Below are 27,427 nucleotides of genomic sequence, written 5' to 3' on the forward strand. Positions count from 1 at the left end.
TAGCACCAATGCACAACTGCAGTCACCCTTCTTCTGGCTTTTCCTTTACCACTTCTGGCCTTTTCGGTTCTCTGTTGCCGTCACTTAACAGGACAGAACATGGCATCTGTCTCGGAGAGTTCTCCCACCTGATAAAAACTGTGGTGACTTTTCAAGTACTTCCATTGTCACAGTGCAGAATTCCTGTCATCACTTAAAAATTCAAAACTGCAATTTGGATTATGGAGTAACACCATGCCCTACCAGAGACTTGTTCAGGCAAATGTTGACTATGGTAGCTGGCCATTCCAGTGTTGACACACATTTCCATTATTTTTTGGATGTGGCATTCCTTCCTAAAATGATTGAAACAAATATCAACAAAACTTGTTCTGCAATCTCACTGCAACTCCATCTATTCACTGAAACCTGGAATGGTGCTGTAATTGGATTCTTTGGTAAATGATTAGAGCTATGTATCACACAGGATACGAAACCCTCGCATCATTTGTTGTCTTCTTGCTTCTTTATGGACTGCATTTAGATATGTATTACTGTTGCGAGGATTCTTCTCAATTGATTAAGTGTCTTGGGTTCTAATAGCTCTCTATTTGTTTCGTTTTTTCAAAAATCCTGTCTACTGCCAATGGTTCCTGCTCCCCCCAAAAAACCTTTTCAACAAGAAAGCTGCTGTAGATGAATTGCTACTAAAATGAGAATTCTAAATCAAGCTAAAAATGCATTGCTTTTTCCTTGAATAAGAGTGTTATTGATTAAATTACAGAGGAATTGAGAGAACCCCACTTGACATTTCTCTCAATTATACTGCACAATATATGTTGATACTTCAAATAACCCAAGTCAGTCCTTTTAGGATTAATAAGCACATCAGAAGCACCACTTCCTACATCTGTGCATGATATTTTATTTTAAGCCTTGCTTGGACCCAGGAATTCAGTGGGAAATATTCAAGTGTTCCATTCATTAGCTGCACTGATTGAACTTGCAGTTTTTGTTTACTTTAGCAAACCCATCTGTCCCTGAAAATGCACAGTTGTACAACTGTGCACTCACAGCCGACATATCACTAATAATTATGTTATCCTTGTCTTTATGCCACTGTTTTACTACTATTCATCCTAAGCAGGTGCAATCTTCCTCCTACTGGTGGATTATGATGGAACACAATGCAACATGATTGTTTCATGTACCAGTCATGTCTTTGGCAGGAAAATGTTTCGTGGATAATGCCACTGTTAAAAAGTATATTTATTATAAAATATTGCGTACATTAGCTTGCAATTGAGACATGCTACATAAAGAATGACATGGCCAGCATTTTCTCCAAGGTGTATGCTTTTCCTTCTTAGCAAAATATTGCATTTTTTTATAGCTAGCCATTATTGGACAAAAGTTAGCTTATACATTCTCATCCCAATACTGAGTCCTTCATTTACTCTGATAAATGTGCAAGCTTTCCAATTCATTTCAATGGAGAAAGCTGCTACGTGCATGCAATCCTATGTGCACAGAAATCAGCTCCGTTTGTTGCACTGCCTTGACCAGAACAGATTGCTGTACTGGGATATCTATCTACAAGTATTTAATATACTCCTGCCTTGGAATTGAGTAAGTTGTATTAGCTAACCACCCCCCCCCACTCCATGTTTTTCTTTTATTGGGATGACGGGGCAAAGATTTCATAGAGATTTATGAATATTTGGTAAGATTCGCTTTGTAAACTAGGCTTCTGATTTGAGATTATTGTATGGTGAAGAATTTCTGAGTGGGCTAAGTTTCTGGTGCTCACTTTTCTTCTTTTAATTGCTTACTGTGCTTTGTTTCTTCTTTCTAGAGTTTTGTGCTTATTTCTCTTAAGCAGATGTTTCACGTCAAGATTAAAAAGTCATTGCATTTCTCATTAATATCCAGCACTACAAAAGCACCCCCGCAAATACTAATAATAATAACACAAACGAGCCACATCCCCTTATAAGAAAGAAGGGCAGGGCGCAATCAAATGGTGGGAATAGGAAATATAATATACATATAACACTTTTTTACTATGTTATGAAGCCTCAGGAGAAGTTCCGTAGTTAAGACAACCTAGTTTTTCAGCACATCTCTCTGTTCTAAAGACTGAAACCTCCATTTTACACAGGTTCAAGTTGTTTTGTGTGACTTCTGAACAAAGTATCTATTTTTAAAGTTTTATCAACTGATTAAATTTCAGACAGATGTTTTAAAAAATAAATAAATAAATAAGGTATGCTCCCTCACTTTATTTATTTATTTATTTATTTATTTATTTATTTATTTATTTATTTAGCTAGCTAGCCATGGTGAATTGTGATGGCTTTTCTCCCTCCCCTCTCCACCCTCCACTCCCATTCAAAGAGATTCTTTCTTTTTCTTCTTGCTTTCCCATTGCTTTTGGTGCTTTAGCGAATGTCAAACATTTCAAGAATATTTGCAGGGGTCCCCCTTTTGCTGGTTTGATGAAAATTCATTTGGTATTTCTAAAGCGATGAGATCTCAGAAGTTTCCATTTCGATCAGTGGAAAGGGGAACAAGTTATATAGTGCATGCCATATAATGCTTGCTAAACCTCATTGTCTAAAAGTGACATACATAGCAAACTAGAAGCCATGCTGTTTCAGGATAGAGAGGTGGATGGGGGTGGGGTGGGGGGAGAGATGGAGGGACCGACAGACGGACGGGCAGACGAGGAAGCTTCCCATCCAATACTGTCTCTCTTCAACCAGGATGCAACAGAGACTTAGATCTTAAGTATCCCCATTCCATTTGTGGAAGGAACTGTAGTCCATCAGATGTTCCCAGCACATCAGAAGTGGAACAGTACTTTTTTGCCCATGTGCCCTTGCTCCTGCAGCCCCCTGTGCCACACCTCATTCTGCAGTGCAGCAGATTTTCAACGGGCAAAGGTGGTGCAGGTTAAAGGGGAAATCAGTTCAGGATAATCCTGTGAATGGAACTCAACCCTTGGGACTCTCCCGTTAGCAGAAGCTTAGTTGGCAGCTATAACACTGCTTATTTTCTGCTCCTCCAATCAGCTTTCCTGTTCTGTCAGGGAGATGGGAGAAAGCCTTCCCTTGAAAGGAAGGGGAAAGCAACGTATTCTCTCCTGGGGTGTGAGCTGGCTGCATAACTCTGAGCACAGAAGGATATATTTCCACTCTCTGCCAGGTTGAGTCTTCTCATCCTACATGAAGAGGGGAACCTCTTCTCTGAAGGTGTGGAACCAGCTATTTGACTCAGGAAAGGGAGGAGGAAAAAAGCACTTTCTCATTTAGCTAGGGAAATCGCATACCGTAACCTCCCTGAAGGTTGCTTCCTTTAATTTGGCAACAGCCATTTCAAAAAGAGGCAGCCTGCAGATTCTGGAAAAGTGATCTTGCCTCCCGCATGGTGGAGTGGAGGAGGATCAGCCTGCTTGTGGAAGTTTATGTGAGCAGGAGAGAAATCAGTAGTGCCGTAGAATTAAGTAATAGAAGGTGTCATAGCTCAGTGGTGGAGCAGATCTGAGTGAAAGAGTGAATCTGTGTCTGTGAGGGGAAGGTGATGCTTGTGTTTGAACCTCACTTCCAACTTCAGTGTTCCTTACCAGCAAAACGAAAATGTCTTGCAGGATGTCTTCTAAACGCTTGTCTGCTCTGCATGTACTCTGTTCTTCTTTGTGCTTGAGACACAGTTCGATGTTGACCTGCTGAGGTCTGATATAATGTGTGAATGGGCTTGCATGTGGCAAGGAACCTGCTGCTGCTGCACTTCTTACAACCAAGCAGGAAAGCACAGGAAAGGAGTCCTAAACTGAGCCTCTGTACAGATGTCCATTGTGCAAAATTTCATACATACACACAAAAATAATCTAATTTAGTTGCTTTCTTTACTTTCCTTTTTAAAAGGAACCTCTAAAAACAAGAAATGGTTGGTTTAGCAGAAGAGTAAAAGCTGACAAATAACTCTTGGCCTGCAAAAGCATGGAAAACGTAAGAGTTTGGCTTTAATTTCTGTACCATGTAAGCAAAATGAGAGGTATGGTACACCCCTGTTCAAAGGCTTTGGGTCCAATGGGATGTGTCCACTAGAGGAGAAGTGTAGCGATTTCTGACAATTTCTCTCTCTAGCAGCAGCCCTGAAAATATGTTAGGGACGATCCCCTAGAACAGGGGGCTGCAGGAGCAAAATCAACAAAACACACCCCTCCTTGGTTAGCAGATACCATAAGACAAAGAGGACTGATTTGATTCCACCCAGTTGGGATTGCTTACAGGTTCTGCAGCAAGGCTGAAAGATGAAGGGTGTGTACAGAGAGATAAGACTAGGGGCAGTCTTGTAAGGATTTGGACATTAAACTATAGATAGCTCAATTGGTAGAGCATGAAACCTTGAATTGGTTCAAGCCCCACATTGGGCAAAACTATTTCAACTCTACGATTCCATGATTCTAGGCTAATGTTCAAACTTTGCTGGTTTTACATTTGGTTCAATATGAGCAGAACTCTAAACCTTTCAAGAGCAAATATTTTATGAGCACTACCTCCCACATCTGTGTTGCTGCCAACTTGCAGAGGAAGAGAGAGACTTAAGCCTGAATGTTAAGGTGAACTGTGTGTGCAATTTGTAAGCAATCTATGAGATTGTACATCTTTACTACTTACATGGTGAGAAAGTTAACGCATCAACCTTAACTTGTGATTTTTATGATTTTTAAAGCACGGTTGACTTGTTGAAGCCTTCACTCTTCTTAAACCAAAGGGTTTTTCTTATTTAAAAAATGTATATATAGTGACATACATAATATATCTATAATGTGCATATCATATTAATAGAAGGGGTTTTTTTAAAAAAAGATAAAGTTGACAGGATTTTGCTTGGGGCTTTGAAAAGGGAAGGATAGGTATATCATGCATTAGTCAAGTCTTTCATTATTTATTCAGGTTGACTAAGTGAAACTACATACGAGCATTTTCAGTACTGCCTCTTTAACCTACTAAAATGATTGATCCATGTTCACTTATGTAACTTTAGAATCTTTCTCCTGCTAGGTTTTCCTGTTGTCTGTTTCTCTCTATCCAATGTAGTGCACTTCTTATTCTCCCTGTGTTTAACATCTTGTGAACTAATTTAATCTTCGCCTAATAGTCAATTTGTGTTAATCTTCTTCTTTTTTCCCTTGCACTTTTTTTTTTCATTTTTCTTCCGATGCTTGAAATAGAAGTGGAGCAAAAAGGTAAATAACGTATATAGTCCCAAACCCCCACCCCCAGCTCCTTGTTATGTGCCTTATGGATGTTAACCTCCTCCACCCCTTCCCTTCCCCACAACACTCTGGTAACTATGGTGGTCAGCAGGATCTCATAAGCGCCCCTCATAAAGAAGTCGACTTTGCAGTAAACTGGCTGGGCTGCTGAACTGACTCGGCTACTTAAAGCAGGTGGCGGGATTTAGTGTCTGGTGTACCTGCTCCGGGACAGACGCTCCCTTTTGCTTTCTTCCTCCCTTTCTTTCTCTTTCCCTGTCTTTCTCTCACCCTTGACTAAATCTTGTTAATGAACCCTCATCTTGCTTGGCTTCCAGAACCCACTCCATAGCATGCCATAATTACAGGGGTCCCTGGTCTGTTTCATCCATCGCTTTGGTTGTCCTTTATTTTTTTGTTGCTCCTAATGAAGATCTGTGTATATATTTTACACACACACGGGTTACACACACACAAATAAACCCCAAAACTAAAAGCGTGCATATATATATCTATATATCTATATAGATACATTCAAACTTCAGTTCCCGAACGCCTCCATTTTGGAACGTTTCGGCTCCCGAACATCCGACATGGATTCCAGTCTGCAAAAAGCCTAGCTGTCAGCCAATCAGAGGCCTTGGAATTCAAATGTTTCGGAAGTCGAATGTCCTTCCAAAATGGATTGTGTTCAACTTCCAAGGTTCCACCGTATATATAGATATAATATCAAGGCACTGTTGTTTTCAACCTCACAGTTTATTAAAGTTCCTACAAGTTTTATGAGTTTAAATCCATTGAAGTGTTGTACACCAGTTGAAAGGTCTGGAGAATAAATCCTGTCTTCATCATAGATGCAAGCGTAGTTATCTGCTTCCAGATGCATAGATGCGCCATAGATGCGACCTTGGGTGATATTAACGAAAACACTTCACATACTGGTTACTATGGTAACTTTAAGAAGCATGGATGACAAAGGGTAATACATGCATTAATTACATATGAGCTACAAAGTATTGTTGCCAGTTAATTGGATCTTTTCTTCTTTATTGTCACTTGTGATTTTTTTACCTTGACTTTAATTGGTAGCATGCACATTTTATTTTATTGTTTTAAAAAATTAATCTTGTCTTGCTTCTTCTCTGCGACTGCTAGTTTTTGTTTGCCCTGGGACATTGAAAGCCGTTGTGGATTCCCCAAATTTATATGAAGCGGAACAAAAGGCAGGTGCCTGGTGCAAGGACCCTCTTCAAGCTGCGGATAAAATATACTTCATGCCGTGGACGCCATACCGTACTGATACTTTGATAGAATATGCTTCTTTAGAGGACTTCCAAAATGGACGCCAGCAGACGACATACAAACTTCCAAACCGAGTGGATGGTACTGGATTTGTGGTATACGATGGTGCTGTCTTTTTTAACAAGGAAAGAACTAGGAACATTGTAAAGTTCGATTTGAGGACTAGAATTAAGAGTGGAGAGGCAATTATAAATTATGCCAACTACCACGACACTTCCCCTTACAGGTGGGGAGGGAAGACTGACATTGATTTGGCAGTTGACGAAAATGGCTTGTGGGTCATTTACGCCACGGAACAAAACAATGGGATGATAGTTATTAGCCAACTGAATCCTTATACCTTGCGTTTCGAGGCAACGTGGGAAACTACGTATGACAAACGGGCAGCATCTAACGCCTTTATGATATGCGGGGTTCTCTACGTTGTGCGGTCCGTATACCAAGACAATGAAAGTGAAACCGGCAAGAACTCAATTGATTACATTTACAACACTCGGTTATTCAGAGGAGAATATGTAGATATCCCTTTCCCCAACATGTATCATTACATTGCTGCTGTGGATTACAATCCAAGAGACAATCAACTGTATGTGTGGAACAACAACTTCATCCTACGATATTCTCTAGAGTTTGGTCCCCCTGACCCCGCTCAAGGTAAGCATTCTTTATTATCTCTATTTCTTTAAATACTAGGCTATTTTAATAGAGTGCTTGCTAATGAAACTAGCCGTCAGTGTATTTTGGCAATTAAAGTACCTGTTTTGTAATGAAACGAAACACAAAAATGGATTTAAAATTGTACCTGTGCCATCTTGTTCCATAGCAACACACCCAATGGTAAGTTTCAGCTCCACATTACTAGGTTCAAGACAATCTATCCATTTGGCTAGCATTGGTGTTTTTATCTGATTTTAGTCCTGAGTACAATATTTTTAAAAACTGTAAAACTATTTTGTGCCTGTGGCTGGGAAAGATGTGGTTTGAAAAACCTGATGCAGTTAGGTACAGTAGTTCTCAGCGTGGATGCTGCAAAGGTTTGCATTTTCCAAGTCTGCAGTTTGAGCCTGAAAAGAGGATTAGCCTCTATCTTTGTAACATGCTATAACATCCCATAATTTCCCATTGGTGGAGCAAATGCAAGTCAGTGTATTCAATTTGAGAATAGCTATGGCTACCTAAAAGACTGCATCGTTATGTAAGCTGCCAACGAGTAGTCATTTGGGAACTTGTATCACTGAGGAAATGTCTCCAGTATGCACAACCGCGGGTGCACATACAAATATTAAATGCAGAGGATGTAGCTTTTGAAGACTGTTTTGGCAGTGGAATTAGGAAAAGATCCACCCCCACCCCCCTTGTAAGTTCACTAAAAACAATTTGCATTCCCGGAATGTTATTTTGGTTGTAGTCTCCAACAAAGCTGCTTTTAGTTACCTATTTTTTCACATGTTATTACTGGATATCTCTGTTCAGCTGTTACAAACTTTCACAGTGGTACCTCAGGTTACATACGCTTCAGGTTACATACGCTTCAGGTTACAGACTCTGTTAACCCAGAAATAGTGCTTCAGGTTAAGAACTTTGCTTCAGGATGAGAACAGAAATCGTGCTCCAGCAGCGTGGCAGCAGCAGGAGGCCTCATTAGCTAAAGTGGTGTTTCAGGTTAAGAACAGTTTCAGGTTAAGTATGGACCTCCGGAACAAATTAAGTACTTAACCTGAGGTACCACTGTATTACTTTCATTGCGGGAGACTGAAGGCTGACTGCACGGTAGGAATACAGAAGTATTCTATGTAGAAGTATTTTATAGGAATGCAGTAGTACTGTATGTGATAATACTATATGGTCTCTATGTGGTTGTAATGTAGAAGCACTATGTAAATGTGCTATGTTGCCACATAATAAACATGTCACAGGACCATATAATCATACGGTAAGAATGCAGACATGCTGTATAAATGCCAGAAGCTGATTCTTACTAACATTAATATGATTTAAATGCTTGTTTGAAGCATTTAACTCATATTAATGTTAGTAAGAATATACCTAATGAATTCCATTGGTGTGTAGTCCTGTGGCTGTTGGAAGGATGTTCTGTGGGCCATGGGATATCTCAGTTATCATCCCTCAGTTAGAGAGACAGAACTCCCAGTGCTGTAGACAGAAATCTGATGTCAGATTTCCTGCTCCCAACTAAAGGTTCTAGCACCCTGGCCCAAACATCAGATATGATAAAAAAGAGCTGGACCAGAGACATGCCAAGAGAGAACTAAGAAACAGCTGGTACCTGAAGGATCCCCAACCATTCTGGTCCCTTGATGCACTCCCAAACGAGAAAGAAATTTAGACACACTTTCTAACGGTGTCTAAATCTCTCTCATTTCTGTCCCATTGTTTCAGTGGGAAGAGGAAAGAACTAACATTTTTTTAAAAAAATGAAATAAAATAAAACACAGGAAATGGACAGAGGAATGCAATACCATTCCTACACTCCCTGATGACTCAAATCATGCAGTGTTTGGGATATGGTGGTTGAACTTTTGGTTTTTTGCTCCCTCCCCACATTAGGCATGCATCATTAGAAATTCTCATTAAAAAAAACAACTTTAAGACTATGAGAACATTCATGCATATATTTTTTTAACGGAGGGGGAAATGGCTCAATTTTTGTCATATTTTAATAGTTAGCTTGTTGATGTGTACAGTGGTACCTCGGGTTACATACGCTTCAGGTTACAGACTCCACTAACCCAGATATAGTGCTTCAGGTTAAGAAATTTGCTTCAGGATGAGAACAGAAATCGTGCTCCGGCGGCACAGCAGCAGCAGGAGGCCCCATTAGCTAAAGTGGTGCTGCAAGTTAAGAACAGATTCAGGTTAAGAACAGACCTCTGGAACGAATTAAGTACTTAACCTGAGGTACCACTGTATATCCAGTGCCTTTGTAAAGTTAAATGATTTTAATACTTTAATATGTGATTTTGAGATTACGGTGAGAATTTTTCTAATTCATTTTAGATGAATTAATTGGATTTAAAAGGTATGGATTGTGAGGATGTGAGCTTTAGAGTTCATCTCAAATTTTGCCCTTCATCTTCCATGAGCAAAACTGAACTGTCAGTCATTAAGGAAAAGAAAATCAACTAAAACACTTCTGCGAGCATCATTTATGCGGTCAGAGTTTATATAGGCTGCTTAGAGCGATGGGATATTTGAAAATGAGGGCATGAAGGTAGTATTTCTGGGCCTTTCTGCTTTGGGGAAAGGAAGTTGCCCTAACATGAAGTGCTTAATGATGTCATGGGGTCAGTGCCTCTGCAGCAGAAGTCATGGCCTCTTCTGTTGGAATGCCTAATTTGGGGCCATTACGGAAAACTCAGCAATCTTTGCCACTTCACTTGTGATGGGAGCAGTAATGATATGTTGACCTACTCAATGAGCCCTCTGTCTTTCATCTCTCTGCCTTGTCAGCGCCTGACTGCATCATAGCTTCCTACCCCAAAAAGGGTTCAAACACTGTAGACTGTCTCGCCTTTTGAGTGAAACAAGTCCTTTGTCACATCCATCTGACTTGCCTTCCTGAGCTTAGATGTTATATTCACTCCCAAGGCCGAACGTCATTCTTGACCCCAAACATGTGCGTTTTCCTGAGATAGAACAAGAGGTATTCCTTGTGTTCGCCATATTTCAGGGGCTGTGGCGTTGCCAGAACTTCCCCTCACCTTAGCCCTCTTATGGGTTCTAAAAGATGAGATGAACCTTCATAGATACCCTGCTGCAGAAATTCCACATTCCACGAGTTGAAAGGCAGCAGGAATGACAACAGGAGATGAGGCTAACACTTTGTCCCCACTAGTCTCCCTCCCGTGTTTATTGAACTCTTAAATGTCATGTCTGAAGAGGCTCCTTGATTTTTCCATTTCTGTAGTGCTGAAACTATACTATAACATGGTTTTGCAATCCCCTCCCAGCGTGCAATATCCATCACTCTTCATGCATACCTTCATGGAATATAAAATGCTGTTTCCAAACCAGTCCTTTTAGGGGCTAAGGTATTTCTGTTAGGTATGGCACAATGGCATGCTTCTGCATTGCATCATTTTGAGGATCTTATTGTCTTTGATTTTACAGCAGCTGACTGGGATTGGTTTGTTCTCGCTTGCATTTTGCTTCAGCTTGCTTTGTGATGACAAGGAGACAATGTGGCCATAGTCTAGCAAGGTCCTCTGTGTGTATTTACTGCACCCACACACCAGACACGGTTTTATTTGCTGGGTTTTCAGCACACCTTTTCAACACGTGCCAATGTGTTAGATACATGAGACGATCCAGTTGCAAACTTCATTAGCATTCTTTCCCAGCTTTCCCCTTCCCCTTAAATCAACCTATATCTATATAGCTGTTGAATAAACTATCACCAGGATAGTTTGCAGTGAACTCTGGACCCACACTGAGTAAGGTTTGCTCCCTCCCCCTGAACTTACCTAGTTTTGACGAATCAAGTTTTGGGGCAGATGGAGGTGATGATTTTACAGAAACGAAAGTTCAATCTCCCTTGCAGCTGAAGAACTAGTTAAATAGTTCTTTGGATCTCATCCTGTACATTTCTCAAATATGACTGAAAGTTTTCCTTCTGAATTTACTGATAGCTGCTGACCTACTTGCCAACATTTTCAGATTTGAGAAAAGTATACTTGTAGTGTATTCCTATCCAAAGCTTCTCAGAGATAAGTTCCACTCAGTTCAATTAGAGATTCTTCCCTTGAAACACGTGTTAAGGTTTGCTTCCAAGGTCATTATCCTATCATCACCTAATTTTTTGTCTGTTTTGTTCTACTGATATCCTGCTAAATTTATTGCCACTGAATTATTATTTATTTATTTCATAAAATTTATGTACCACTTGATTGTAGAAAAAACAACAACCAGTAAAGCAGTTTACAAAAAGATAAAACAATAAAATTATCACTAAAAAATGATAACCATAATTTTAAACATGCATAAAGTTAAAACCACAATAGAATAGACTAAAGCAAAATCAAGACTCACACAAACTTTTTAAACATCCGGGTAGAATTGCCTATTGATATCAGGCAGCTGCTTTCACTGAATTCTTTTTAGTTCTTGCATGATATCAATAGGCAGTGGGTTCCAGCGTATCACATTCTTATTGATATGGTATGGGTATTAAGTAGCACCTGTAAAAGTGCCAGTGGGCACATATGGGGTAAGGCAAATTCAAAAGTTACGAGAGGATTTCCAGCCTGTGTGTTCCATAATTATCCATTTAGGTGTGATCTGGCACTTCCAGGGGGGAACATAGCCAGAAAGTGCAGCCAGAACGGTGGTGGGAAGCTGAACGGGTTGGCTGATCAGCTGCAATCTTCTTGAGACATATCTGTAAGGGCTGCTCTAGCTGTGCTTATTGTTTTCATGTGAGAAACAATGCTGTCCCTCCTTAAACAGGAATGCTGTTGCGTGAAAGTGCTCCGTGCCAACACTCTTCATACCAGAATGCAGATGGGAACTTTATAATCCAAACAAGAGTTATTCTGTCTCTCTTCTAATCTACAACGCAGGCTGGACGCAGCTATGGCATTTGGTGTGCTAGACACCATTGCAAAACTACAGCTCCTGGCCACTTGCAGGGGAAATGATGCTTTCTCGGAGCATCTCTACAGCAAGCGTGGGCCCATTTTCAATTTATTGAATTGTTAGATACGTTAAAATAAAGAAGTCCTGGATTCTCATCACTTTCCAAGAGCATGTCCCGCCTGCAAGCCTTTCTCCTTTTCTACAATTCCAAGTCTACTTGGATGATTGTGGTGCCACCTTTAGGGAAAGAAGTGTGGACTTCGCCACTCCACTCCACTCAGCTTTTGAATGGTGAATAAAAACAGTGCTGAACTGGTGCCGTTTCTCATTCTAAGCAAATATGCAGAGCTTTTAGGAAACGATTTTACAAAAAGGGCACCCCCCCCAAATTACTTTAAAAAAAAGATGCAGATCATTTTTCAGACAAAGCAGATGTGTCTCAGTATTGATTTTAATAGCCACATGGGTGGCACTGGAACAGCTGCATCTAGAGTAGTGGATGAAATTATATGCTCTTGTGATTCTAACCTCATAACTGGACCTCAGAAAGGAGCCATCGTGATCCCTTTTAGTGATGTTAAGCTGTAGGGCACAAGTGTAGCTTAAAATGAGATGGAAGCTGTCAAAAGTAAGAGGATCTGTGAGAGTATTAATTGCACTATTGTTGGTACAGATTTCTGTCATCAGGAATGTCTTAATTAAGCACATGGTGTCACTGAATGTCTAAGATCTTAGTAATAAGGAAAAGCTTCCTAGATTCTTCTCACAACACCCCAAGATCTGATTCAGTAGTGGCTTCTTGACACTTTTTTTTTTTTGCAAGTGCTTGTGACACTTTTGACAAACGTTAGTTGAGAAAGCATCAAAAATTACCGAGGTTTCACACGATGTCAGGAGAGAACTTGCAGAGAAGATAGACAGGTCTGGAAAGGTTTTTCCAGAAGCTGGGCTGAAAAAACAGCTCAGCAGAATTGTGCACAGGCAGCACTCACTCAGACTAGGGGCAAGAAAAAACCCTGTGAGGCTCAAGATGTTTTTGGTTTGAGATAGAAAATAACCAGAAAACTATGATTTGCACTCAGCTAGAAAGAGGGAACAGCTATGAACAATCATGGTAAAATACCCAGGTTTGTATTAATTATTACTATCTAGAGAAGAGGTTCTTAGACTGCATTCCACAAGCTCTGCTCAAGATGCTCCACAGAAAGATTGTGGAACTTGGCTCTGCATTTGATTTAGGGTTTTTTCTCCTGATGATGGAAGTCAAAGTTGTTTTGACCAGGGACTGCTGGATTTAATGAACAATCTAACGAGGACCTGGTTCCAGGCCCTTGATTTTCATAATATCACACTGTTTTTGATTATCATGCCTAATAAAAATATGCGCCTCCTTCGATTTCATCCAGAAGTGAAATATGCAAGTTTTCTGAATTAGTGTCACCCTACTGCTTTACATACATTGAGCTGGACTTAGACTAAGGTAGCTTGGCCTAGGTCCTATTGAAAGTGTGAAAAGTTAGTCTTAAGTTATTTTCAGTGGGGTTGAAGTACAGCTACAATCCCAACTCCACTTACCCAGGAGTAAGCACCAATGCATTCACTAGAACTTAATACTGAGTGGACATAGCTAGCATTGCAGTGTTGGTGTGGATCCATCACATAGTTCCAACTGTCACATTTTGTCAGCTGTGCCTGCGTGGTTTTCAATGGATGAATTTGGTTGATTGTGTGTTGTTTTCTATTGGTTATAGTTTGACACCTGTTTGGAAGGGGAATTGATGCTGGCTTCCTTGCAGTATTTGATGTAAATAGAAATTTGTAGCTATTAAGGAATGAAAAACGAAATTGTATTCATATTTATGCAAGCCTGACCCCCCACTGGTTGCACCGCTGCATGTAAGCGGACAAATAACAGACTCCACATCCATCCACTTTGCTCACAAAAACAGGAATATCCATTATATTAGAAAGGAAAGACAACGGTTATTAAAATGCTAGTTATGTATGTACTTTGATTTATAGGAAAACAGCAGCAGTGGCAAAAAAAAAGATTATTAAGTAGTCTGCCAAGACCCCAAGCAATTTTTAAGTGACCCAGGAAAAAAAAGCTTGAGAACCATTCTAGAATATACATAAAATATACGAAACTAATGAGTTCCACATACAACACATGCAATCATAAATTCTTACGGACATTTTAGGCTCTCATGTTGGCACCCATTGTCCTAAAAATAAAAAATAAATAAATCCACACTGAAAGATTTGTGCTTCAGTTTTCTGTGAAATATGTTTCCCTCAAAAAGTATATGGAGATGATGGGATGATTAGAGCTTTTGCCCATTGTAGGAGTGCAGGAAGATTTATGTTAGGCTTTTATTTTGTCAGAACCCTTGTCCCTACTCTGAAAGAACTGGAAACTCCATCTCTTTTAAAAGAAAGAAACATTCTTTTCAAGTTCTTTGAAAAGACAGCCTGGTGCCTCTCTCCTTGTTTGCATTTTGTGGTTAAATTCAATTTACATTCAAGAATATATGTTTTTGATAAGTTCTAGCCTAAAGACAGAAGAGGCTTAAATCACTTTTTTAAAAAGAAAAAAAGAAAGCATAAGCCTTTAGGAAATAAGTGTCAAAGGGAAAATTTTAAACCTGAAAAGTGTCAGATCCAGTTGTTTCCAGAAGGCCTGACATGGAAAGGAGTGAATACCTGTCACAGTTTGTAAATTCCTCCAGGCAGGGACCTGTCTCCTCTTTGTTTGCAGGCACACCTGTGGAGATGATGGAATAAAAAACCCTAAGTAATGAATTGTGTTGCTCCACTAGCCAATGCTGCTTTGAATTTCACTGTAGCCAGCGGCACTCTAATACCCCAATGAACAGGCGGGCTTGCCAACTCTACCTTTTTTTGGAAGGAGATTACCCTGCCACTTTTGAATTTTGAATGTACCCTTTGATGGCTGGCCTTTTTTGTTTTGTTTTGTTTTCCTTTTCGTTTTGTTTTTTCTCTCTAGTTTTCCTGGAAACCGTTATTTACAATTACGACAAGCTTTTCAAGAGCGGAGATGGATCAAATCAGAGGCCTGTCCCTGCAAATTATGATAAGCAAAGCTTAATTGCACATGGGGAAACCCAGGTTTCTGCCTCCCAGTCCTGCAAACTTATTTTTTTATATATATTATTCAAGGTAGAGAGCCCTTGAAGTGCCTGCTTTTCCAGCTGTTTCATATGTTTACACACATAAAGTGGACCTGTATAACCACCATGTTGAGAGCAGCATGCACACTCCAAAATAATGGCCTAAATTCCCATGTCTACCTAGAACTTCAAGAACTGTACTGAGGGATTGTGCTTTAAGTACTTGGTGGTCCTGGTATCATGTTCTGGCTGCCTTTAGACAGTCTGGCAAAAATGCAACTTTAGGAGGCAGTTTAACAAGGATATAGCCTTCACATTCATCCTTACTGTTCATCCCCAATGTTTGGAGAAGCACACTCTCTACATATCTGCACGATTCTTCCCCTAGATCAGTGTTTCCCAAACTTGCATCTCCATTGATAGACTACAACTCCCATCATCCCTAGCTAACGGGACTAGTGGTGAGAGATGATGGGAACTGTAGTCCAAAAGCAGCTGGAGACCAAAGTTTGGGGAACCCTGCCCTAGATTATAGCATCTGACAGAAGTGGCTTCACCAACTAAGGGGGCAGTCTTAGCTGCCTCAAGAGTGGAGTTTAACTGGATTCTAACAACTCTCAGGGAGCAGCGAATATCCTCTTCTTGAGCAAGCTGTTTAAGTGAGTAGATGCCCAGGCTATCTTGGATAAAACTGATTGTCTGGATCCATTTCCATGCCCTGTTTTGGCACAAAAGCTGCCTTGGTCACACTGATGGGTAGCATGCACTTATAGATGCTGGTAATCAATCCTTCTGGATCTCTCAATAGCTTTGTGTACTATTGACCATGGTAATCTTCTAGACTGCCTGGACTACAGTGTTTTGGTGGCTCCTTCCCTGGAAGGGCCAGTTCCAGAGGGTGGTACACAGAGGAACCATTCTTCACAGCTTTGGCATTAATACTACAGAATGCTGCTGGGTTCTGTTTCCTCCCTTTTTAAAAACACGTTCTTGAAATTGTTGAATGAAGTCATTTGGAGCTGAGTGCAATCAGAAGCTGTTTATGTCTACCTCTATCTTACTTTTACACCAGGAATTGCTACGTTAGGGCTTGAGATCAGTAGTGGACTAGGGAAGAGCTCAGTTCTGATAAGGTGTACTTTTCAGGAAAGCGGTGTTCAACTTGTTCTGATCCAAACTGTGCACCTCCAAAAGGGGCAGGTTTATAGTTCAGGGTATGTATGCTCATACATACAACCCTGTCAGCTGAGACCAGGCAGTATCAACAAAGGCTGGTACTCCCATTGTGAAATCCCTTCTTGGACAAAGATAGCTTAGCCACCACAGTTAGAAAGGTCCCGCTTCTCTCTAAGCGTGACTATTTCAACAATTGTATTTGGGGCTGCAAGAAAACATAGACTAAAATACAAAGTCAAGGATGCTCATTTGTACCTGTCATTGGGAACACATTGTGCCATTATTTAGAGAGTTCCACTGCTACCTTTCCAACTCCAACAGAAAGCGTAAGCACTTACAAAACCTCTGCAGCTTGGGACTGGGATAACTGATAGAATGATTCTTTTATGTCAACCAGCTTATGTAGTAAGATAATATTCAATAGCTGATTTCCAGATATTTTGCTCATCCAAAGTAAAGTGGCTGGTGAGAATGAGTGGAACCTTCTCTGGGAGTGTGTGTGTTTGTGTATTTATGGAGCCTTGGTTCAGTGGAAGAGCACATGCTTTTCTATGCAAAAGGTCTTTGGTCTCAGGACTGGAAAAGACTGCTGTCTGAAACCCAACAGGCTGCCAAAGAATGCAGGCAGAACTACATTGAACAATGATCTGAATCTATAAGGCAGCTTCCTATGTTACACTTGCACCCTGGTCTGAGATCCTTTGGGATTTTCAGCATTTGAGGGATTTTAAAACAATGACTTTTCTTCTGCTGTTTTATTGATGGTTGGCGTTTTCTAGCATTTATTGCCCTGTTGTTATTATTTTGCTGGTTTTATTCCATAAACCACCATGTAGATTATATACTAAAGGGTGGTACATACATTTAGAAAATAAATATGATGCAACAGGTTAATACACCTGACTCCCCTGGAACAGCAAAACATGGTCACTCCTGCCATGTTAAAATGAGTAATATGACTGAGTGAGCTCATACACAAGGCCATTTGCCACACACAGAAGCTCCCCCCCCCCACACATTCAGTCCATTTAAAGTACAGTCAATGATTCTATGCCTTATTCATTATTGTACATGGAAAGTCTAGTTGTGATAATTATTAGTCCTGAGTGGAACAGTGTAATCTTCGGCATATACTAGGTTATTTACTCTTGGGAATCTTACGTACCATGGGAATGTTTTGTATGTGAAAAAAACCCTATGTATTTTAATTTGAATGTTGTCAGCTTGATAGAACTACCAATTACAGAACCCAAACCAGAAGTTTCTTGTTCAAATCCAGTTTTCTTGACATCGATGATTAAGCTGTCTGTGTACTTGCCATTGGCTTGAATTAGTTCTTTCTTCACACCTGCTCTATCAAAATAGGGAAAGGGGAATGTTTAAAGGCTGAGATGTTGAAACACTAAAACAACACATGCATGCGAGGCTTTTTTTCTGTTTGGGTCTAATCAGGCATGCTGGAAATCTCTCAAGCAAAAATGACTGCCGGGTGGGAAGATGTTACAGTAATTATCTTGCTGTAAGTTGCAGAGTGGATGACATGAAGTTAGGGTGGTTTTTTGTGTATAAACGGCCTGGTTATTTACAACCTACTTTTTCGTTTTGGATTCTGTTCATTTGTTGCTTCCTTGTTTGTTTTGCTTTTCAAATATAGAACTTAGTTTTATAGTGTAGATTCTGCCATGTTTTCTTTGTTTAAAAGTATTCATACACATTTTATCATACAGAAATAAATCAGTATTAAGGCCTCTAGGGCAGGCTTCCTCAAACTTGGCCCTCCAGATGTTTTGAGACTACAATTCCCATCATCCCTGACCGCTGGTCCTGCTAGCTAGGGATCATGGGAGTTGTAAGCCAAAAACATCTGGAGGACCGAGTTTGAGGAAGCCTGCTCTAGGGAGTCAAAGTCTTTAGAAATATAACTATTTGGTAGATGGGGGTGTGGGGGGGTGTAAGAGAGAGAGAGAGAGAGAGAGAGAGAGAGAGAGAGAGAGAGAGATGAGAATATGTGCTGCCAGCAGTATACTGAGATTGCATTCCTATTCACACTTACTCTATTATTGAAATCAATGAGACTTCTTAGTATAAATGCTTAGGATCCTTGGTGTTCCAGCCATGGAAGAGCTCCTCCCGTTTGCAGAGGGAATGGGTATCCAGGAAATGGTTCCTGCTGAATGAAGAAGGCAGGTAGATCATTCACTGATTAAGAACACAGGAACACAAGTAGAGCCCTGCTAGATCAGGCTATCCAACGTCCTGTTCTGATAGTGACCAGTCAGATACCTATGGGAAACCCACAAGCAGAAATTGAGTGTAATAGTGTTCTCCCTACTTGCGATTCTCAGTAACTACAATTCTGAGGTTTACCACCTCTAGCAGTGGAAGTAGAACATAGCCATTGTGATTCCTTCCCAATCATTCCCCACGTTGTTCCAGAGAGTCCTCCTCAGAAGCATTTAGCAGGGAGCAATGGGTTGGTGAAAAAGTCACATTATATCTGTCAGATTATTCTAAATTGTGTATTCTGCTATCTTGCCAGAAATGGCTCTCTTGGTAGCTAGGTGGTATATCTAGATGGTATGAAGATGATGATGATGATGTTACTACTGCTACTACCATCATTGCTGCTGCTCACATATAATTTTTATCATCCAGTCATTTCCCCAGAAAATCTGGTGATTCATTTTCTTTCTCTCATATATTGAATCTATGAGACTTTAATTTTATAAGGGAAATACTTACAGGTGTAAATGTTTTCACAACCACTTCTCTGGGTACTTCTCTGTGTAACACTGCTTTTCTCTCCCCAGTGCCTACCACAGCCGAGACCATAACTCCTTCCACAGAGCTGTACAAGACAACTGTGTCAACTACAAGCACCACGCCACAGAAAATTCCAATTAGCACAACATTACCTGGGGGGAAGGGGGATGAAAGCAAAGGCCCCAAGCCACCGCCAGCAGTATCAACGACCAAAATTCCTCCTGTTACAAGCTTTTTCCCTTTGCCAGAGAGGTTCTGTGAACTTGAGGTGAAAAGGGATATAACTTGGCCTCAGACTCCAAGAGGAAACATGGTGGAACGCCCCTGTCCCAAAGGAACTCGTGGTAAGACCTTAAAACTGGATTTTCAGCTTAAATAAACATTCCGGTGTCTATATCTTGAACCCTCTTTTCCTTAGTCTCGGACTATCTTTCTTATGATCTTGGCTGCTTGCAAGGAAATGGCACCTTCAGGTTTTAAGCTGTAGAGGGCATTGGAGCCTAGGTACAGAATTACATTCCAGCCCCTTCTCAAGGATTCCAGATCATAGGTCTTTGCAACAGACAGGACTTCAGCCACACTTGCTTTCTGCTGTATTTCTCATTATGAACTCCACTTTGGATGGTTTCCAGAAAATGCTAGAGCTTTTTCTTTTTCTCTCTGTTTATTCAGCATAAAGTCTGATATTTTGTCCTGGCTTTGTTAGCATTGCTTTTAATTGGCATCATTGCCTTTTGTTACCTCATTTTCCTACAGGCTTCCTTAGTCTCTTTTAAAGCGACTTAAGTACTGAAGCCCTAATCCAGTATTTCCCAGGTGCTTACGAAACATTAAAAAAAATGTACACATGCACGTACAGCTTGAACACTCTTACCTCCATTTCATTTTTCCTCATCTTTTATATAGGAACAGCTTCATACCTCTGCATGGTTTCCACTGGAAAATGGAACCCGAATGGTCCTGATCTTAGCAACTGTACTTCACACTGGGTAAACCAGCTGGCTCAGAAGGTGGGTTGGAAAATATTTTTGATATGATACCATGCCCATGATTACCAGCACAGATGCTTATGACAAGCACTGGGAACGTTGCGCGAAACTAAATCAAGTGCCCTGCCATCCCAGGGCTTTAATAGGGATGTCATGAGATTGCCCACTTCAAGGGTTGGGGCAAACACATTTGTGGTTTCACCTTGCAAACTGCTGCTTACTCTGCCTCAAGGCAAACAATGTTGGTTTCAGCCAGGTGAAAGTTAAAGCTGAGGATGTGGCAGTTATAGGGCTCTCCTAGCTTTCAACAGAGCATCTTCTCCTTCCAAGAGCTACAGTTCCCACATCCTTCGCAGGAAATGGCGCTGCCCATCATATTTGCACCAAGGAAAAGGCTGTTTCCTCTGCTTTGATCTTTGCCTAGCTGGAGCTAAGGGATTTTTCAGCAAAGGGACACAAGCATGGAGACATTAACGGAACAGCCATTCATTGAGCACCTGCTCTGTATTTTTATTTGGTTTAATAAAGGGTGGTCTATAAGTAAAATTAAGGGAATTTTTAAAACACTGTGTTGCTAGCAGGAAATGCTTGTGAAAGTTAATATGCATAAGAGAGGGAGAGGATGGACAGTTTCTGTCCTTAGCTATCAGCTCTTGTATCCCATTCTCGTTTCCTAAATATTTGAGCTGTACTGTACTGACACCGCTCTTCGTTCTGCCTGCCACATTGACAGCCTCCGTAACTGCTGGGGTGAAAAGCAAATAAAGATATCCTATGTTACACTCCCCACCCCACAAAAGAACCTGTGTTTCTGATGGACTGCCCTGTGCTGAAACCCAGCTCTTGGAGATTGCGGGTGGGAGGAAACATCACAAACAAACTGCCTCATTTCCCACCGCTTCCTCCAAAGAAGCACAAAGGGGGAAAAAAATCTCAAATGCCTGCGGAGATTGGTTGGGTTTGCTCCCTGCAAATGCAGAGTTCTCCATGCAGCACTTTATCATCCCACCACGGGATGAATGGTGGCCATTCACTCCTGGAGAAGAAAGCAAAGACACTTGGGAAAAGGGGGCTCATTCCTTAGCCCTGCAGATCCTGGCGATTAAGAATCAAGTCTCCTACTATTTCCGTAGCCCCATTCTGCATAGAATTTGTTGGTCACACTGAAAATGTGATGGAGCATTGAGAGAGTATAATGGAATGCTTGGAATTGACATGATAGATAGATAGATAGATAGATAGATAGATAGATCACCATCAATGCATATAGCACTTTACTAAATCTAAGCAGTGTTGCATATTATCTCATCTGAAGGCAGCCCTTTTTAGGGAAGCTTTTAATGTTTGATGTATCACAGTATTTTAATATTCTTTTGGAAGCTGCCCAGAGTGGCTGGGGAAACCCAGCCAGATGGGTAGGGTATAAATAATAATAATAAATAATAATAATAATAATAATAATAATAATAATAATAATAATAATAATAATAATAATAATATCTCTCATTTTTTGTGGGTGTAGGGCAGTTGTTGTTTTTTTAAGGACAAAACAACTTTGAAAGATATATAAAAAGATGTAACAAAAAATAACCCACCTTTCTATTTAGAAATAAAATGTTCTAAGAATTAAGTGGCAGTGGGGGCATCACTAAAATAATTTAAATTGTCATTTCAGATCAGAAGTGGAGAAAATGCTGCTAGCCTTGCCAATGAACTGGCTAAACATACCAAAGGACAAATCTATGCTGGTGATGTGAGTTCTTCAGTCAGACTGATGGAACAGTTGGTGGATATTCTTGATGCTCAGCTGCAAGATCTGAAGCCTAACGAGAAGGACTCTGCGGGACGGAGTTATAACAAGGTAGATACCAACCTGCATAGCCTTCTCTGGTGTGCATTAGAACAACCTAGCCTTGTGGCTTTCTTTCTTTTCTCTTGCAAAACATCTGCCTGTATTTTGCACTAGTCATTTGAAGTAGGGCACATTTAGGGGTTTTTTTTTGGGGGGGGACCAACAAATTCATGGAGACATGTGGATTCTGATGCTGTGTCAGAGTCCCCAAAGGCTGGTGGTACACGAGAACAGAATGTGACCGTTCCCATGTGGGCAGAAGGAATTGAACGGATAATGTTAATTATACTTTAGCAGCAGCCTGAAACAGAACAATGATTAAGGCATCAATAAGAATCAGACCTATTCTGTCCTTTGATCCTTTATAACTCTCAACCCGGGGGGGGGGGACACTGCGGCAGGGAAAAATGAATACTCATTTATTTATTTTTTTGCTGTGACCTTCTTACTAATGTGATTTGGGATCCTAGAAGCATTTGACATACCAAGCCATGAACTAACCTTAGTGCACTGGAATGGCCTTGTGCTTCATTCACTCCCTTAAAAACCCGCAGATTCATCTGGAAGTGATACTTTAACACACTTTAAGATTGTTAATTTTATCAGCAGATCTTATTTCTCCGGTTAGCATATAAGCGTTTGAACAATGATTAAGTAGTACTAATCCTATTACCCTTTAAAAAAGAAAAAATGTCTAACCTCTGATGTGTGTTTTTTGTCTTATTACCAAGCTCCAAAAGCGAGAGAAGACATGCAGGTCTTACCTTAAGGTATCTCTCCTGTGCTGTCACCTTGCTTCGTCCCTGCTTCAGTCACCTGCTGCCACGCTATTTCCCTCCTGCTGCATGTCCCTATGTATTTCAGTCTTTGATAATTGTGCACTGTGCCTTCCCCACAGCAATTGTACAAAAAAAAAGTGTTGGCTTTGCACGGATATAATACCTTCAGAAAAAGCCAATCGTAAATAACAAATCGATAATCGATACTTCCTTTCCTCCTCCTTTTATCAAAAAAAGCAGCCATGGAGCTTTTAACTGAATTGGAAATAAGAACAGTTTTGCTTCCTCGTGGTATTGTGCCTGTGGAATTAAAACCAATCTGGCAATGGGCACAAATTGTTTGACATGGGAACACAGGAAGTTGCCTTATACTGAGTCAGACTATAGATCCACATAGCTCAGTATTGCCTACACTGGCTGGTAGCCGCTCTCCAGGGTTTCAGACTGGGGACATTCCCAGACCTGCCTGGAAATGCTGGGGATTAAAGTTGGGACTTCTCTGCATGCAGTGCAGATGCTACAGCCCTGCCCCTTGAACCTGGGTTTTGTGTTTGCAGCTCTGTGTATCAAAGACTGTGTAGCCATATCTAGTGGAATCCACTAATCACTGCTGCCTCGTGACTTCCATTGGTTCAGTGGAGTTTGTGTGGCAAGAGTGTCTTATGGATTACATCCCATGCTTGTGCATGACGAAGAAACAAAAACCCCAACACATACACATGTTAAACTACCCTACATTTTATTTTATTTTTGTGCACTCTTGAATTCAGCGAGTTCTATTTTGTGTGTGTGACACCAGGGAAGTGTGTGTGTGTGTGTGTGTGTGTGTGTGTATGTGGAGTTAACAAAGGCCAGCTTTGATCATTTGAGTTACAGATACAGTGCAAACTTTCCTCATATTCTCCTGGAAGCATATCCTGTTTCCCATATACCAGGAGAGGCATAAAGATACTAAGGAACTTGGAATGTCTTTCAGGTCTTACTATGTGTATTCTGTTCTGGTTAATGTCAGTTTTTCAACTGTGGTGGGATGGTGGATGAAAAATGAAAGCCTGCTGCTGATTTGTTTTGAAACATGCATTCAATATGTCTTCGTAGTTTTTTCTTTTGCAATGTTACCAACTGGTATTAAAAATAGCAATTTAAAAAAAACACTGAAGCAGCGCAGCATAGAATAAAATCAATAATATAAAGGCTCCTAAGAGATGTAATGTTGTCCAACTGCTTAAGAACAACTGTGCAACTGAGAGCGGACCAGTTTATTGTTCACTCCTTTTCCTTAACCCCTTTCTCTGGAGTTACAAATCGTCCCTCTCCGCGAAGGAACTAGCCGTGATGAAAGCTATAACATCTGCAGAAATGCCAACTACGGTTGGAGCTTACCAGAACTTAATGCAGAATTACACCATGGTTTCACATCCAGGGTTAACAGGCATCCCAGTTAGTCCTAGCTGCAGACATATTTATCTATGGGGTATGCATCTTACCAAAGGCCAGAAAAAGGTCCTGCCCAATCCCTTGGCTGGCTGTTGATTGCTTAACCATGGAACATGTTACATCTGCTCTCAGCCCAGATGACATTTTCCCCTCGGTTTTACATTCAGCTGCTGATAAAACTTTGGGGAGACTGAAGTGTGTTCAGTTGCATCAAGCGGTTTTGCAAGAAAAGGAGAGTAGGGGGCGGGGGGGGACCACATGTATATTAAATTATACTGTGATAACTGTTCTCTTATAAAGCCAGTGAGTGGGGACGCAAAGCAAAGTCTGCTGAATTGGGTTGATTTCTTTTTTACAGTTGCATTTGCAGTTCACCTTTGAAGATAAATGTCATTGGATAGAATGTAATAACCGTGTGTGTGCTTGCTACTGAAAATGTTTTGTCACTGTGATGGCAAGAATCTAGGGTTACGAGCCAGTCTTAAGTGAGGCGTTAATTCCCAATGATTTATTTGAATGAGGAGGTTGAGCACACACATAAATATTCTCCACTGAAATCAGCGGGGTCTAAAGTCTCCTTCACATTTTACTCTTGTAAATATGAGTAGAAAGGGGCTCCTTCAGGCACCACTCCTGCCATCCATGTATTAAGTGTGGATGTCTGAGGTGGGGGAAGCCTTTGCACATGGATGTCCGGACACATAGGCTTCTAATACCCAGAGAAGCCTACATTTGTAGGCTACCCCACATCAGAAGTCTATGCTAATGGTTGGGCACGTGTACATCTGCTACACGACCCCCTCCACCCTTCGTGATTATTATTGCTACATTTATATACCATCCATGAATTCAGTTCTCTAGTGGTTGGTATTCAACTATGTTGTACTCAGAGTACTCCTGTTGCAATTGATGTACCTAACTTAGCCATGTTCATTACTTTCCACGTGCCTACTCTGAGTGAAACTTAATACAACTCATAGTTTAAACACACACACAAAATCCAATTATAGAAATACAACTTAGCACGTAAAACCACCCCAAAGCCAGCACAAACACAGCAGCACAAAATCAGTTTTAAACTGGCAAGGGGAAAACATTTACGTTAGCAATTTATAGGCAGCTTAATGTAAAAACAAAAAACCCTCTCTAAGCAATTTACCAAGTTTTTTTTAAAAAAAAACCAACAACAACCAATCCATAAAACTGTAAGGCTAGAATACAAATAAGATGAAAATACATGTTGTCACTAAAAATCCATAATCGGAATACTAAAACAAAATACTGAGGAGTGCATGGGGGGGGGGCAGATTAACAGTCAAAAATGCCCAAGCAAATAACTAAGCTTTTGATGGGCATCTAAAACACGTCAGGGTTGACATCTCCCGGATTGTGTGGGAGAGGAGGCAAGGAATTAAGAATATTTTAAAATGTGCATGTCCTGGAAGAATATAAAGGTCTACACTTGGCACAATGCAGGGGGGCACCAGGCAAGCCTCTCTGATGAGGATGTTCTGTGTATGTGACACCACTACCAAAAAGACCTTGCTACCTTTGGACTGTGGCATGGCCTGGGAATTTATTCTAACTCTCCACCTCCCTCCCCAGCCACCTTTGACAAGAAATAGTGTCATTAAAGAGCTGACTATTTTAATGTGACCGAAGAAAAGCAGCCAGTCAGACAACATTAAAAATATAAGGAGTGAATCGGGCTAATGGATGCATGCAGCCATCAGGACGTGTATATACACGCAACACGAACTGCAGCACAGCTTTAATTTCTCGCTGAGATCGTTTTTAGTAGGTCTCAAATGAGCTTCCCAGTTTGGCTAAGACTAATAAAAACCTCTTAAAATTACAAATCGAAAGCCGGCTGATGCTATGCAAATGAAGCAAGTCCTCACTTCGCGACAGAGGATTCATTTGTAACTCAGATCAGAGGCTCCGATCCGTATTTCTTGGTGACTAATGAATATGGCCTCTGCAGACCAATTTCTGTTCCACTCTATTTAATGGCTGAAGCAGTATCAGTGTGAGCAGTTTGACTCTTCTATTTCCCATTAGAGAAGAGGGGAAGAAAATCCTTTCATTCCACTCCAAAAGTATCTCCGACCTGCCATTGTAGAGACTCACAATTCAGACAGAAAGAGGATATTAAGATGGATTAGGCTAATTAATTTTGCTCCTGACAATAGATAGTCCTGACCCGACTTTTTTCTATCCATTCAGGTGTGGAGCAGTGTTCTGGGTGCGACATCTTTTTATTTGTGTGGCGCACCCTGCTTGCATTTCCATTTGTTTTCGAAATCAGCCAAATCATATGCAGATATAGATATATGCGCCTAATGACACATTGTAACTAGGTAAATGGGACATGGTGATTCAGCAATCACCCACATTACGCGTTAACGTAAGAGCCTCCCTTCAATTGACAAATATCGTGTTTTCACTAAAGATCCTTGAAAAAATCCTCCTTAATTGCATATTATTTTGTGAGTATCTTAATGTGAGTGTAAGTATGTGAGATCAGGCCGCTACTGATCATTCCTCAGTTCTGAATAAATGGGGAAATCCTCTGCTCCTGCCGAGCTTAACGTGCACATCAGAGCCCAGTATAGCTCTAGCCTGGCTGGAGGAACTTTAAAATTAAAGCCATGAGCGTTCCCTTTTTATATGCTTCAGTATGCTAATAATATTCTTTTTCACTGCTGCTCCAAGGCTTCTTATATCAATGCTCTTTGTTATACGGGGAAAGCAGTAGCCTTTTGGTCTTTAAATCACCGCAAATCATGTTGACAGTTAAATATTGTAATTGTCATCAGATCATGTTAGGGACTCTCTCCTGTTGCCTTAAGGCAGTAAGGCCTAATATTTTTCTACTGAATGCAGGCTATTGTTGACACGGTGGACAACCTGCTTAGGACCCAAGCACTAGACTCCTGGAGAGATATGAATTCCTCTGAACGGGCACATGCTGCAACCATGTTACTTGATACCCTGGAAGAAGGGGCCTTTGTCTTGGCTGACAACCTCTTAGAACCAACAAGGGTCGCAATGCCTACAGATCACATTGGTAAGTGAATACGTCTTGAAACGCTTGGCATCACACCGTGGGAAGAGTCCACCAAACCCAGTGGTTTGGGATGTCCATATATTCCACAGTG

The 27,427-nt window shown here is 40.7% G+C and overlaps 1 protein-coding gene across 19 annotated transcripts in view; it reads left to right on the forward strand.

Annotated features, from left to right (window-relative positions):
* The window catches only part of ADGRL2 (adhesion G protein-coupled receptor L2), a 250,265-nt gene that overhangs the window by 185,421 nt on the left and 37,417 nt on the right, over positions 1–27,427 (forward strand). For 14 of the 19 annotated variants that reach the window (XM_081193663.1, XM_081193655.1, XM_081193656.1 and 11 more), the window contains 6 exons: positions 6,398–7,198; positions 19,257–19,553; positions 20,116–20,219; positions 21,874–22,059; positions 22,782–22,820; positions 27,153–27,336. In XM_081193663.1, coding sequence (XP_081049789.1) covers positions 6,398–7,198; positions 19,257–19,553; positions 20,116–20,219; positions 21,874–22,059; positions 22,782–22,820; positions 27,153–27,336 — 1,611 coding nt within the window. Of the gene's footprint in view, positions 1–5,190; positions 5,234–6,397; positions 7,199–19,256; positions 19,554–20,115; positions 20,220–21,873; positions 22,060–22,781; positions 22,821–27,152; positions 27,337–27,427 lie in introns of those variants that run through there. The other 5 variants (XM_081193661.1, XM_081193665.1, XM_081193668.1 and 2 more) reach the window with 2 other exon arrangements.

The sequence above is a fragment of the Podarcis bocagei genome (genome assembly GCF_964188305.1).
Source record: "Podarcis bocagei genome assembly, chromosome: 5".
Taxonomy (NCBI): domain Eukaryota; kingdom Metazoa; phylum Chordata; class Lepidosauria; order Squamata; family Lacertidae; genus Podarcis; species Podarcis bocagei.